General features: G+C 36.8%; 2 protein-coding genes across 3 annotated transcripts; both read left to right on the top strand.

Moving 5' to 3' along the window:
- Nucleotides 1–240: 240 nt before the first annotated feature.
- On the top strand, nucleotides 241–4,875 carry pttg1ipb (PTTG1 interacting protein b). 2 transcript variants are annotated; one of them, XR_533170.2, is made up of 7 exons: nucleotides 241–451; nucleotides 764–819; nucleotides 1,490–1,598; nucleotides 2,327–2,429; nucleotides 3,615–3,695; nucleotides 3,933–3,979; nucleotides 4,339–4,384. XR_533170.2 is itself a non-coding variant. In XM_008403967.2 (7 exons), the coding sequence occupies exons 1-7, from the start codon at nucleotides 340–342 to the stop codon at nucleotides 4,380–4,382; spliced, it is 537 nt and encodes a 178-aa protein (XP_008402189.1). In that variant the 5' UTR covers nucleotides 245–339; the 3' UTR covers nucleotides 4,383–4,875. The 2 variants fall into 2 exon arrangements, 1 of the variants encoding a protein (XP_008402189.1); XM_008403967.2 differs by having other exon boundaries at nucleotides 245–451; nucleotides 3,615–3,680; nucleotides 4,339–4,875.
- Nucleotides 4,876–6,307: 1,432 nt separating this feature from the next.
- sumo3b (small ubiquitin like modifier 3b) lies at nucleotides 6,308–11,121 on the top strand. Its single transcript, XM_008403968.2, has 4 exons — nucleotides 6,308–6,450; nucleotides 6,943–7,071; nucleotides 7,211–7,282; nucleotides 10,037–11,121. The coding sequence occupies exons 1-4, from the start codon at nucleotides 6,430–6,432 to the stop codon at nucleotides 10,097–10,099; spliced, it is 285 nt and encodes a 94-aa protein (XP_008402190.1). The 5' UTR covers nucleotides 6,308–6,429; the 3' UTR covers nucleotides 10,100–11,121.
- The last annotated feature ends 3,909 nt before the right edge of the window (nucleotides 11,122–15,030 follow it).

The raw sequence follows: 15,030 nt of genomic DNA, 5'->3' as shown, positions 1-15,030 counted from the left end.
AGCTGGAAACGTGTGGGTTTTGTCACTACGGTTTACCCGAAATTGGTTCATTATGGTCCCTGTAATTAAAATGGGTAAAGTTCTCATTTTGTGCAATAAAGTTTTTATTAGTTTGAAACCCAGTGAGGAAAATAAGCCTAGTGCTAGTTCAAATCCAGACAGTAAGCTTCTTTTCGTTCTTTTTTTTTTTCCACCTTCTGAAGCATTTTTATCTCTCTGCCACTGATTCATGACAGAAGCGTCAGCTGCTCATGACGTCCACCATCGTAAAGCAGACGTCCAGCCTTCACTTTTCACAAACGCCTTTTTTCTTCTCCACTGCTTCCCACTGGTGGCACCATGTTCGGGTTTTCAACCTCACCCTCCTCTGCTTTTGCTTTATTTTTTAACATCTGTGTCATTATTGTTTTCATCGCTGCAGCAGAGGCGCAGACACCGTCCCCGGCTCCGGGTAAGTTTTCTTCAGGCTGTTGTGAATTGTTTGTTTTTTTTTTTTTTTWAATGTGCGGTCKTTGTGGTCARGAGGTTGTCACATGACATCAGCAAATTAGATTTATACTGAGCAAAAAACAAAGATCAGCGACTTGGATAATGATTTGGCCCATAAACTTTTTAAACAGGGTTTTTGTTGCATTCAACAGTGAAACATCGTGTTTTACAGTCCTGAGTTTTAAACTCCAAAGTGCCAAGATCGAACACTCACAAGCCTCTGTTTTATTGTGCTTCGGTTTTTTTTTTTTATACATCATTCTCTCTGTTTCAGCTCCTTGTAGCCTGAAATCCAACAGCAGTTGTGATGAATGTCTGCAGAATGTGGCAGTAAGTTTCCCACCCCTCAGTTTTCCACTTTCTTGATGTGTTGCCGTGGTTAGTGCGTGCTTTTGCAATTGCGATTTCTCATCAGAAGTCAGCGATGTTACTTTTCCCTCTTTTTTCTTTATAAAATCATTTTGAAAAGTTCACCAGCCAAAAAACAAGGAAAAAAATACATTCGTTACGGATTTTGAAAGATTCCCAGACTTGCGCCTAATTCTGTGCACTCTGACTGTAGGGGGCGCAGTTTCAACTGTGCACGTCAAAGGGGTTATCCTTCGTGTTTTTAACCACATAACAAATATTAATTAACCTAAACGTTTGAAATAAACAAATATATATACAAGTTTAATTCAGTTTGACTGAGGTGAGTTTTTAAAAAAAGCAAAATGATTTGAGTTTATTTTTCTGTACCTCAATGTGTACAAAAGAATAAACTCCTACAATCACAGTATGTGGCAGTGATTTTCATCTCTCTTTGACCTTGTTTTTTTATATAAAACATCAGACTTTTTTTTTTTTTTTACTTCTGCACCTTAGTCTTTACCACAAATGGTAAAAAAAAACTGCTTGTATTTTGTTTTACRTGTGTTTTATAGCACCAATACCCACTCAAAAATCCTCTGAACTCCCATATGTACCACTGAATATGTTTGTGGGACTTTTGCTGTTGCAGTGCTTGTGGTGCTCTTCCACCCAACAATGCATCGACTACCCAGTGAAGAACATCCTGCCCCCCAGCAGCGTTTGCCATCTGAATGATGCACGATGGGGGGTGTGTTGGGGTAAGACAGCAAAATGAGATGTGTGCCAGCCTTGCACATCTGTTGTGTTTTGACATATATTTGACATATATTTTACGAGTATATGTGATGGGGTTTTTTTAGTTARAATATTGAGTAAATATCAGATATGTGCAGTTTTATTATAGTAATTTTATTTTCATATACACATATGGAAACATTCCTTCCATACAGTATAGCTCACATATAGGAGAACTAAAATATTTAAAAWATAAAATGTTGATGAATGAAAAATATTTAGAATTGCAATATTTCATTTTCTATACAGTACATGAGATTTCCATTTAGGTGTGTAATGTACCCTTTTTAAATAAATCAGATTAAAGAGAATAATTTAGGCCATTATGTCAGGCATGGATGATCCCATTCTTAGCCAGGTTACCGTCTATATGGGCCCCATGCGTAAATGGAGGCTAGGATTTCCGTCAGCAACCAATTTCCAGAATTGTTTGGTTGCTGGTGTAATTCTCAGCCTACGAGACCTTGTCAGCAGTTTTAGGAAAATAAGTTTAAAATGTTGCAACATTGTAAAGAGCTGCTACTATTTTTTCAGACAATTTAAAATCAAACATTTTATCTTTGAGACTAGTGTAGTACAAGCTGCTACTTGATCATAAACCCTCAGGTCAGCGATCACATTGTTACACTGCTGGAAGTTTTTTCATGAGTGGATTTTATTCATTTCATTTTTGCCTTTTAAAATTGTACAGTCAACTTCCAGATATTGATCATCACGATGTCGGTACTGGCCGGAGTCATCATCATCGCCGTTCTCGTCTGCTGCTTCTGCTGCTGCAAGTGTGAGAGGATTGGGTAAGCTGTGAGTCACATGAAACACACTGGCAGAGGAATCTGGTTTATGACCAAAGGAGGAGGCAGAGTGGGACACAATGGGTTATTATTCTGTAAGGCTGGGCTGACACCGCTATCTCCAAAGAGTTTTCTCTCACTGTTGCATTTAAGCCTCAGCCTCTTGAAAGAGCCTGGGTTGTAAAAGAAGAACTTCACTATATTTTGGATATATATATATATATATATATATACATATGTTTATATATGTTTTTTTTTACTTTTTCAGTGTCAAAATAAATAAGCCGCCTCCTGTTCTGCAGCATTCCTTGATAGGATTAGTATAATCTTCTCTTTCGTTAGCCAAGAGCACTTAATCAGATGACTCCTCACTAATAAAAAAGTCTAAAATATAGTGCCTTGAAAAGTATTCAAAACGTTTGAACTTTATTTCATTTTACCATGTTGAACAACAAACTTGGGAATTCACACCAAAGCAAAGTAATATATGGATACTTGTAATTTATTTTCACAAATAAAATCTGTGTTTGCAGCCTGTTTTATAACCCAACTGCTTTGAATTGCTCCAAAGCTCTGTCACCGACTGGTCACCTGAGAGGAAAAAGTTTTGTTTATGCAGCAAGGGTGTATTAAAAATGTAAAGGCTGCTCATCAGAGAATACCCAGGCCACTTCACATTACCCAAACAGATTTTTAAAAATGTCATCGACGGTTTGTGTTTTGTCTTTTCGTTCCCCAAGCGGAGCATTAACCCACAGCTGGAGCTTTTTGCTGTGTTTTATGGTGCTGTTTTGTATTATGTTCTCCAACCATCAGAATAAATGTTCTGTGACCTTCACAGAACATTTGCATTTATATTGAGACAAATTACTCACAGACTGACTCTATTTACTAATTAGAGTACTTTGGAAAGCCACTGGTTACATTGGATCTTATTGTGGCGGTATGAGAGTAAGAGAGTCTCAAAGAAGTGGAGCCACATATTTCAGCTTTTTCTTCCAGTAAGCACTATTTTGTGCGGTCTATTGCTTAAAATCCCATTAATTAAAGTTTTTGGATGTAAGCTGACAAAATATGAAACGGTTCAAAAGACACTGGATCTCATAAGAATTTTACATCTTCTTTAAACCATTTAATATTTTGAACATATAAACAAAACAGTCATTTTTATTTTATTTTATTTTTCAGAAACAAAAGAGAAGAAGCTCAGGTGGAGAGACAGACCCGAGCGAGGAAGGCCCGTCAGAAAGCCAGGTGAATGGCTGTTGAGTAGGTGTCTGCTAAGAATCTGATCAATCCCTGCTTTCTGTCTAGATTGCATCCTTTTATTTTTATGTGGCCAAAATCTGATTTAAAATAATTTTCAACCAATTACACGTTTCTTGTTTCAAATATACTCTGCACATGAGCTCAGTTGCGTATTAATTTGATGTGAAAATAAACAGATCCAAGCTGTCCGAGTTGTCTGCCGTTCAACAGTTTGTCCTTGATTTTCTCCCCTTTTAGGAAAACGGAGATCCAGCTGAGGCATGATGAAATAAGACAGAAATATGGTGAGACCAGTTCTTTTGATGATGAAACTTGGAAATATCAGATAGGGATTTTAGGATATAACAAATCATTAATGTGCTGCTTTTAAAAAATAATAGCACATGAAAAATAATATTTGATAAGGTAGCTAGAGAAAGCGAAGAATAACAAGCGATAATGAAAAGACTACAAAGAAAAATCTATTTTCTTTTCAAGTGGTCAATGTTTCCATCTAGTGGATAAAGTCAGAACTACACTTCTCCAGTTACTGAAACTGTTGCTCTTTTGTAAAATCCACATTTGCCATTATTAAACACTAAACGTAACTAATGCAGTTAGCACAGTTTCCTAAATTCAATCTTTGTTCCTGTATTTTTAACAGGCATAGCGAAGGAAAATCCTTACGCCCGCATGGATGATCATTAGGAGGAATGTCAGTGAAGAGGATCTTTTTGATGCCAGTAACAATGAGATACAGTCATATGAGTACCTATCGATAAACTGTGATCTTCCAGATTAATTTCAGTGTGACCGAGCTAAAAATAAAAACCTTGTCTTCACTTAACACTTGCTTCACAAACAAAGGCCCCCTAATGTCTGATTAAAAGGTTTGTTCAACTAATATGCTTTTCTGTGCATGTGTAAAACAAGCTGTAAGGCACAGTGTTGTCACCCAAGATGAGCTTAAACATTGATATTGAAGGATTTTACAGACATTGCAGTGTTGTAACGGCTCTGCTTTCATTCTGCATCAGCATGACTGTGGTCTGAACTAAAGGGTCTCTAACAGGTTTTTATTTTGTCTGTTTTTGAACTTTATTAGATTAGTTTTAAAATGTATCAGAGTCTTTTAATGATGTGATTCATCAGATCTCTGTGTAGGTAATAATGCATTTGAAAATAAAAACAATAAACAATTGTTTGTTCTGCTTTTTTCTACGTATATATTCATTAAAGTTCATTTCTCTGTTTAAAAAAAATATTATTTTAATAAAAAATGGTGGCTTACTGAATAGTATGTCCATCCACTGTACAGTATATGCACTTAGTGGTTATTCAGACCTCCTTTTGCACAAATTGCTGGATTAATGCAGCGCAGCATGGAGGCGATCAACCTGTTGGTTTCTCTCATCCTCTGTTACGAGCCACGATACTCCACAGATTTTCTACCTGGCTTAACTGAGATCAAGCACAACGAGGTCATTAAAGCATCTATTACTACATTTGGCTGTGTGGATAGGTGTAAAGTCCTGCTGAAAAATAAATCCGTCATCTCCATATGCTTGTCATCAGAAGGAAGGATGAAACACTAAAGTTTACTAGTACATGGTATCACAGACTTTTCCAAATCCTAATTCCAACCTGAATGTAAATGTTTTCAAGTTTGTACTAAGTTTTTGATTTTGGCCTTTAATAATACCAGAATTTGCACATAACTTTATCATTTTTGTCTTTCTGATGACATCATTGTAAAATATTCAATCAGTTATGGTCAGTTACTCAGTACTGCAGTGCAGAATAATAAATTTTACTCTTAAATAATTTCTTGAATAACTAATTTTACATCCATTTGAGTCAAAATATATTGAAGTAGTGCTACTACTTTTGTCATGTACAATGTTTGAGTACCCTAACCTGATTTTATGGTGGTAGAAAAAAAAAGACAAAAAATGTATCATTTTGGAGTGGACATCAGCCATGATGTTGATCCTATTGGGGAAAAAATGTGGGCAGAGTTAAAAAGTTGTAACCAAGTAAGAAGACCAACAAACCTGACTCAGACACACTAGGGAGAATGGGCCGAGAAAAGAAATCCAAATTTGTCAGAGGATACAGATTAAAACTGAGGTCTACTTAATATCCAGGAAATGCATGTTGTTTTTGTAATTAAAAAAAATGCTCTTTGAAAAAATGGAAACATAATATTTCTGGCATTTGGCAAATACAAACATTGTTGGTAATTATAACAAACCTAGAACAGATGAGAAAATTTGTTTTATTACAGTGTGACTAAACATTTGGTTTTACCTGTATTTTCCTCCAAAGAATTATTATTTTTTATTATTTAAATTACATATTCTTAAGCAAGTAAAACATCAGCTTAACAGTGTGGAGCAGGCTTGCCAAACACATTTAAATCAATATTACATATTTGGATTATTGATTAAGTCTCCCTGCTGCTGGCTGAAGCTAGTTTTATTTCGTTAAGACGGGATATGTCTTGTATTTCGTCATATCCGGCTCAGCTCTCTCACGGGAGTGCGCAAAATTTCTGTACGCGTTCACGTATCCGCGGCCCCGTGAAGTTTGGGAACACGTGATCCCGCTTGGTCGAATCAGATTTTAAAGTTCTGTCCGGTGCGCGCTCTTGCTCCAGACGAAAGAGCCGGGCCGTAGGAGGTGAGAACAACCCGCCTCAGCAGCACCGACACCAGGCTCCACGTTTGTTTCAGGCACCGGAGAAAGTAGCAGCATGTCTGAGGAGAAGCCAAAGGTTGGTACCGGGGTTCTGCCGCGGAAAGCCGCGTCCTGGTTCAGTGTTTAATGCTAACAATTACCGCTGTAAGTTTGCGCTAAAGGCTGCGGTAACCGTGTTTAAGCGGGCAGACGGGGAAAACAAAGGTTTGCGGATATTCTGGGTTTGTGCGCACATTACGCTTGAATTTAATAATTTTGATACGTTAACTGTAGTTTTACATATTGGGCTGCATTTAAAATAATTTATATTCTTAAATACTAGCTTGCGGGATGGTTAGGGGATAAATCATTTGCGTTTTCCCTGAGCGTTTGCGCCATTGTGGCTCTCTGCGCCAGTTTTCAGCATGGGCTAGCATGCTAAGCTAACCCCCTGGATGAACAGAAAGCGGCATGGATGTGTGAAACCTTCCCTCCGCGCTGAAATCTGACAAAATTGGCTCTAGCTAGTCGCTGCCGGCCAGTCTGCTTCTTGAGTTCGTGATGATGAGGATGAGTAATTTTGTTGCAGGAAGGAGTGAAGACGGAGAACGACCACATCAACCTGAAGGTAGCAGGTCAGGATGGATCAGTGGTCCAGTTCAAGATCAAGAGGCACACTCCGCTAAGCAAACTCATGAAGGCGTACTGCGAAAGACAGGCAAGCTCAGCCCCCTTTACACTGAAATACACCTGGTTTCTTTCCAGAAGTGTTTTTTTTTTTTTTTTTAATTCAGACTTTACATCACAACAGCTGGTTTCAGTTTTGATTTTGAGTTGTGTTTTTTTGTCTTTCACAGGGGCTTTCAATTCGTCAGATAAGGTTTAGGTTTGATGGACAGCCGATCAATGAAACAGACACACCTGCACAGGTTGGTAAAGCACAACATCACACACTGTGGTGAAAGCAAGGTTACATATTTCAGTTTGCCTTTTGTGCCTCCAGATGTTTGGATGCTCCTTAAAACAGTGTCCAAATGCATACAAAATAACTTTGAGAGTAGGGAAGCTCTGGGTGATATTTTGCCATTTCTTGTCTTGAGGAACCATTTTTTACATTTAAGCCCTTTTTAATATATTTTAAAATGTACAATGTGGAAATTCCCTAAGAATTTATGACATTTGCTTCCAGGAAAAGGTAAGCTTTTAAAGGAAACATGAAAGGAATTTGAAGGGGGGGAGATTTTTAAAGATGCAAACAGGGAAACAATTATTTGAGATGTCAGTAAATAGAAGAAGGGAGAAGTGACCTAAAAAATGAAACAAAAGACAGAAATAATAGTAGGGTTGGAGGAGGAAGAAAATGAGAGGAGAAAAGGACACATTTAGTTTTTCATACTTATGTTTTCTTTATTTTATGTCAATATTTTTCCAAGTCTTGACTACAAATTTCTCAAGTTTTCATATCAAAGTAAAACATCCTTAGTATCTTTAATGGTCATGATAAAAACAAATAAATGTAAGCATTTTTATATAAATATGTGTTTAACTTTTAAGTAAACACAACCTGAGCGTCGGCAAATAATGCAATGTTGAAGCGGAGGTTTAGGTAGTTTAATGATGTGGAGCTCTCTGGTGCGCTCCTTTCCAGTCAGCTGGTGGATGTGATGATAAAGCAAAGAAGGGACAGGGGTTTTTATTGGGCTGGGGGCAAAGAATTAGTCAGCAGGAATCTGGAGACCCTTGGAGCGATGGGGGTTGATTGTTATTCATTAACTGCTGACAATGTAAATGAGCTTTGAACTAAAAACTGCTAGAGATCCCCTGCTGGTTGTTAATACACATCCTGGATTTGTGTAGCTTCACTGACTTTTTATATATATATATATATATATATAGTAATTGAGGCATTTTCTAAACTCAAAATTATCTGCTTTAGTATTAAAATCAAATTGGTAAAGTCGTTATTTTGTTGTACAGCTAATGGCCTGCAACCAGAGAAGGCGGCATTTCTCTGTTGCATGCATAAAACAAAAGTACAAAAACACAATATGAAGTACACTATGTTGGCAGCATTTTAACACCTCGAGGCAGAGAGCTGTGTCTCAGTCTGGTGCTTCTCCTTTTGATATTTCGGTAGAGTTTTATTCATTCAGTCGGTGTGAGGGAGTCTCTGATGTCGAGGGCCCCGTTCCTGCAGTGGAACTGAAGCGGACCCTGGACACGGGGCCGTAACACTCCAGTGATCCCTGAGGTCCCCTCACTTACTCGACGGTGGCGATGCAGTATGCTCGTCTGCCGTATGCACTGCCTAAAATTTAGTGCAAACTCCTTCTACCCTCCACACCTTTCTGTTCTCCGGCTCAAAAATAGCGTGCAGTCAATGTTCAGCAGTTAATCATGAAAGCAATTGCCACCTCTTCACACATCCCAATATATACTCTAAGAGCAGTTGGAAAATCTAATTGTAACTTTCATAGCTAGATTAAAAAAGGTGAGCTGAAGATGAAAGTAGCCATGCGACAATAGAAACACTTGGTATCATTATTACGGTTTCGTCACACTTATCAGTTTTATCACAGCTTGTTGGAATATATGTAAAATATGCAAAATGGATTGATTATTGCAGACTGAATGTAATTTATTAATGGTAAAGCTGATGGCAAAGTTGTTTTTTTTTTATTATTAAGGTATGCTTACATTATGTCTTCCATGGTAACCGATTTGGCTACTTGTAATTATTTAAATGACGTCAGAAGACTGCAGAGTAAACCTACAAAGTGCTCAGTCTTATTTCAATGAGCACAGTAAATATTGTAAAGCGTTTTAATTGGCATCAATTATTAAAACTTTTGTAAATGTTTGCAGGAAGTCTCTTCACTGTTCATCTGCTAAATTGACAGTTTTCATAATAGACTTTGTCAAACTGCTTCAGTAAAAACAGCCCTGTGCTGTTTGCAGTCGTGCCCAGTATAAGCTGTATAAGCACTACAAAACCGCTGGTCCATGAAATCTGCAAAGTTTCACAGTTAAATAGAAGAACCAGACTTTTTAATATTTGCAAGCATTCAGTTAACGTTGCTTTGCTTTCATTGATCCAACTTTAAACAAGATTACTGTGAAAACACTTCTGACGGTTATAAATGCACATTTAAAATTGAAGTTGCTTTTGAAACATTGATAAACATTCTGATGTATAATGCTGCCACCGGWCAAACTGTTGTTTCAATTGTTGACTGTCTTCTATGACTGTATTTTCTGTGTTTTTATGATGTAAAGTACTTTGAACTGCCTTGTTGCTGAAATGTGCTGTACAAATACACTTGACTGATTGATTGACCCTTAAAACGATATGTGAAGCGGCTCCCAATAGAAGAACCGATGCAGCAAAATATTTCACTTCAACGTTGTTTTCAAGTTACATCTTTGAGTTTTTAAAAGGAATCATGTCGACACCTTTTTTTTTTTTTTTTGAGTAACTTAATCTCTTTTCCTCGCTTTCTGTGGAAATTGAGGGGGAAAAAATATGCAATTCTCTTTGCTTTGGAATAAAACACACTGTTCTGGGTGCATTTATGTGTATGAAGATTTAAGGTATTCTAAGAATTTTGAACTTCCCTCAAACGTGTTAATTTGAACAGATATGTGTGTGCTTCGTTTTTATGACTCAATGTTTTTTGTTGCAGCTGGAGATGGAAGATGAGGACACTATTGATGTATTTCAGCAACAAACAGGAGGAGTCTACTAAGTGGCATTTGGACTATTGGTGTAACATCAGATTTTGTTCATGTTGTATTGTTTATTTCTACAAGTTAAGTTTTTTGTTTTTGTTTGTTTTTTTCCTTTTCTGTGCTTGGCTCAATGCCAGGCTCGTGTTTTTTTGTCAGACATTCGGGGGATGGGGGGCAGGGCAATCCTAAGTCTGAAATAATGCAGAGGAGCCCTTTTAAAAGTGTTTTATTCTCCTAAATGAACTATTTGTCTGAAGATGGGGCTTACCTCAGATCGGACATCTTGTAAATGGAGGGATTGGGTGACGAGATGTGTTCAAAACTCTTGAATCATAAGCCTTATTCTGTCTCTCAATTTATAAGCATTTAGACTTAAAACGGGTTCAAATGTTTTAATTGACATACTGGTTAAGATATTGTGTGAAATTCTCCTCTGCTTGAGGCTGATTCCGATGTCTGGTAGCATTTTTACAACCATGTAACATATTTAACGTAAACAGGAGAAAATCTTGTGCAGCAAAGGGTTAAGTATCCATATTATATTTAAAGCCAATCTAAATAGTGTTGTATGGTTTGCAGGACCAAAAATGTGGATCTCTAAGGGTTGTAGATGTATAAGTTACTGTACATTGTTGGTTCCTTAGTCGTACGTAGGGAAAACCGTTTCCTTCTCTTGTAAATTGACTTTGTCACATGTAACTAAACTTTCAGAGTGGAAAAACAGCTCACCTTTTTGGTCCATTACAGGCGCATTTGTATACATGCAAAGTCATGCAAACTGTCTTGACAATTTTTGAATAGGTTTGTAAAAAGTTCATCACATCTTTTTTTTATTATTATTATTATTGTTAGCTGCTTATTGTTTGATTACTGGGATTTTTTTTGTTTTTTTTTTTCCTTTTTTTGTTACCTTGAGAATGTCCTCCGGTGTTCTAAATGTAACTTTTAAGAGCAAGTAGGGACATTGGCTTTTCTTCCTCATTTGTACATTATTTGTCCCTGTTCTGTGTACAATAAATATAGTTTGATACCTCTTGAATTGTCTGCCTGACCTTCATTTGTGGGAAATTGCTGGGAGGATTGGTGTATCTCCATAGTTAAATATTCCCATGTGCAGGCTGCATTGGGCTATAATTTGAGTTGCGAGGCCGCCGCACCCGGAGCCTTTTTAGTTTTACAATGAGTTTAAGACATTTTTATACACTGGTGTGAAAATGTGTCTGACCCCATTCAAGATTTCCTATTATTCTATTTTGTCACACTTAAATGTTTCAAATAATTTTTATATCGAAGAAAATATGATTTAATACAAAAGGCTGCAAATCATTCCATAAATTTAAAGGGGGAATCTTGAACAACTTGGTCCTATATGGGAAAAAGTAAGTCCCTCCCTAAACCTAAATGCCATTAATCATTTGTGATGACTAATCCTATACAACCATAGGGACTTCTGCCCATTGTTCATTGCAGAAATGTTTAAATTCATGTCCACTGAAGGGTTATAAAGCATGTACATCCCATTTAAGGTAATTCCACTGCACATTATATTTTACTAAACACTTTTGTTACAAGGTGAAGTTGGTTAAATCCTTGGGATATGTTTTTATAAAGATAAAAAATGTAGGAGCGCTTTGACTGTGGGAAAATATCAGTAATGGTTATTTAGGACCTTAATTAGGGTTATTTATTAATTGGGTGTAAAATTTAAACGTGCACCATGAAATAGATTTGGCCCTTTTCTGTGTAATACAAACAAGATACACTAGAGGGCGATATTATACCTTCGGTTGATTCTTTCACAGCTCATTTCAAGTCAAAATTCTGCAGCCCCGAAATTACAACTACAAAACATATCTGTTGCTCAAGACGAAGCCTGGAATCTCACGTACCTCATCCTCCTATTTAAGCTAATTTGATTTCACAGATGTTCTTGAGCAGCAGCTAAGTGACCTCCCCCCATGAGGTTGCTCACACAAAGGTCTGATTGTGTTGCATTTATTTCTGGCACTTTCTTTGAATGTTATGTTTCCTCAGGCGGGTTTTAGATATCTGCATATTTCCAGAAATGGCTCAGAAACGCAGCTGTCTTATGGCCCCCCGCCTATACATTTAACCTCCTGCTGATGGCTGAACCAGAACGTTTTTTTTTTTATGGACTGATCACAGCTGGCTGCTGCTTACTTTGTGGAACGTCTCTGCAAAGATAAACTGTGAGACATCTCTGAAATTATGGGAAGAAAACAATGACATTGCTTACATAAACTGTGGGAGGTAACACTACTGCGCTCATTCAGACCAACGGTCATTTTGTCAATAAAATGACCGTTGGTCGTATCGCACTCATGACTCATTACACAACCTCATTTGCTTGACAGTGCATTTATGAGAGCTACACTGATTGTTATTGTATTAGTGTTGAGTCAGTGAACAGCTTGTGTCATGTGCCTTTCTGCTGTGACAGTGGTGAAAGGGTTGCTTATTTATAAGAGTAAGAAGTAGTTCACTTACAGTCACTTAAATGTCCATTCACACATAAAAACGTGTGTGAACGGAGGGGGATTATATTTAATTCAATTTGTATGTCGTATAGAAATACATTTTACGCTTGCTTAAATTGTTTGCTGTAATTTACCCTAGGGAGGCTTGTTTTGGACAATTTCCAAATGTTTGTAAATAAAAACACCTGGAATAAATCTTTTGGGGGTTGTCTCTAACAACTTTGCACGTCTAGGGACTGATTTTATTTATTTATTTATTTTTGCCCATTCTTCTCATCAAAATAACTCAAGCTGAGATTGGATTGAGAGTATCCAAGAAGAATCTCAATCCAAGTATCCGAGTAACATTGAAGCCACAGATTCTCAATTGGATTTCGGTCTGGACTTTGACTGGACCATTCTAGAACATGATTACATTTTGATCTAACACTGTTACACTGTGGCTTTTTGTTGATGTCGTTTACGGGCTTGGTTGTTGACCTGTTGGAAGGTCAACCTTGTTCTGTTTCAAATTGTTTGCAGACTCTTAAAGTTTTCATATCAGCATTATTGCGTATTTAGCTCCATCCATCTTCCTATCAGTTCTGCCCAGCATTCTTGTCCCTGATGGAAAAAAAAGGGCAAAAATGTAGAATTTCATTTGAAAAACAATTTTATTTATATCTCCCTGAGAAGTTATGACTGCCATATTTCAAAAACATTTACAGCAAATATATACCAGTTTCAATTAATTTATTCCTTCAGCAACTTTAAATTTCTTTGACCCATTTAAGTTGCAACAGTCCAACTATTTAACATATATATTCAACAGTTGAAGAAAATGTCTTTTAATGAGGTATGTTCTATTACCTTGTTGATTCAGGTTTAATGTTAAATAAAATCCATTGATTATACAGTATGTTTTAAAAGACCATAATCCAAGTCAATTAAATACATTTAACTGACAACCTTAATGGACTTTAAGCATTAGCTGTATATAATGCTCATCACACATCGAAGGAACTGCAGCCAGGAGAAGTCATATGGACGGAGAACATGTAATGATTTCATGAGGTCAGTCAGCTGTGCTTCCCGTCCTCACTGAGCTAAAGTCAGATGTGACACCCTCCTCTGTGGAATCAGTCCAGCAGTCTGAATGGAGCCACTGTCCCTGTGGAGAACTTCTGGATTATCTCCAGATCTCCCCATGCTGATGTCACCTTCCAGAGCATGAAGCCAGTCCCCACCCTGAACAACAGATCCGATTTCTTTGCGATGCTTGTGAGTGATCTTGAAAACAGAAAACGAAAGAGTGGCTGTCTCCAGAGTTCCACAGAAAACGCAGTCATCCCGGACGAAGAGTCACCGTCACTGCCTTGAATGGAGGTGTGTACATAAACTGAGGGTTTACTGCCCTAAACATTCCTATAAAGATACATGTTGCAATTAGAATAATTACTTTAACACTGATTAGTGTTTATAAAGCAATATTTAGTTTTGTACCAACACAACACAAAACATTTGTGCTCTGAAACCGATATGGTTAAATATGAAAACCCAACTTTGAAAAGTGTTTAAGTGTGCTTAATTTCACAATAAGTTTGTGATTAAATAAAATATGTTTGTATGGTTTGTCAGGGCTATTTCCCATGACATAGATATTTCTTGCAGTATCAGAATGTTATTGAAAAGTTCATTTATTTCAGTAACTTGAATCACTAACTGAATCACATTAAATAGAATAATTACACATATGATGTTTCATGCCTTAATCTCTGTTAATTATAATTTTGCATTTAAGTTAATGAAAACATGACATTTAATTTCTTAGATTAGAATATTCAATTAGAGCATTAAACCATTTTCACACAGAATTAAATTGAAATATTTTTGAGCTTATGTCAATATGTGTATTATTAGAACTTGTTGGGCACATGCAATAAAAACAAGTGGATGACTATACCTTTATTTTTTATATGTAGACCAAGTGAAACCAGATTTAACACACAATAAATGCTAATTTATTTCATCTTTAAATAACAGCTTGTGAAAAACGATCTGAGGGAGTTTAAAAAGTTGGATTGAATGGTTGACTTTGCATGAATCCTTTATCCCTAAGTACTTAGCGACAATGACCCAGTATCTTTTAGCAGGAGCTAATTCAGCTAAATACGGCTAAGGTTGGAGTACTTTCTATGAAAAGGGAAACAAGAAAAAAAAAAAAAGATTTTTTTTGGATTCAAAACTACTTCTGAAATTAGAAGTTCTAGTACTTGTGGTTTGTAGTCCATTTGGTACGTTTTATTGCTTCCTGTATGTAAAAAAAGAAGAAGAGAGAAATCAAATGATGTATTTTTTTTACACTATAAATCGCTTCCTTCCTAAGGGGGACCTGTGGCTCTAACGTTGTTTGCGTTTTCAGTGAACTCCAACTACCACAATGCAACACCGTAAACTATCGTCTCCTTAGT

Source organism: Poecilia reticulata, linkage group LG2 (assembly GCF_000633615.1).
Source record: "Poecilia reticulata strain Guanapo linkage group LG2, Guppy_female_1.0+MT, whole genome shotgun sequence".
Classification (NCBI taxonomy): domain Eukaryota; kingdom Metazoa; phylum Chordata; class Actinopteri; order Cyprinodontiformes; family Poeciliidae; genus Poecilia; species Poecilia reticulata.
This window is presented reverse-complemented; position numbering and strand designations above follow the sequence as displayed.

Bases quoted from the DNA above. Each gene is read 5' to 3' on its own strand.
- sumo3b (XM_008403968.2), top strand. From the start codon at position 6,430: ATGTCTGAGGAGAAGCCAAAG. The intron at 6,451-6,942 runs GTTGGTACCGGG...ATTTTGTTGCAG, and splicing joins TGTCTGAGGAGAAGCCAAAG to GAAGGAGTGAAGACGGAGAA. The intron at 7,072-7,210 runs GCAAGCTCAGCC...TGTCTTTCACAG, and splicing joins AGGCGTACTGCGAAAGACAG to GGGCTTTCAATTCGTCAGAT.
- pttg1ipb (XM_008403967.2), top strand. From the start codon at position 340: ATGTTCGGGTTTTCAACCTCACCCTCCTCTGCTTTTGCTTTATTTTTT. The intron at 820-1,489 runs GTAAGTTTCCCA...TTGCTGTTGCAG, and splicing joins AATGTCTGCAGAATGTGGCA to TGCTTGTGGTGCTCTTCCAC. The intron at 3,980-4,338 runs GTGAGACCAGTT...TATTTTTAACAG, and splicing joins TGAAATAAGACAGAAATATG to GCATAGCGAAGGAAAATCCT.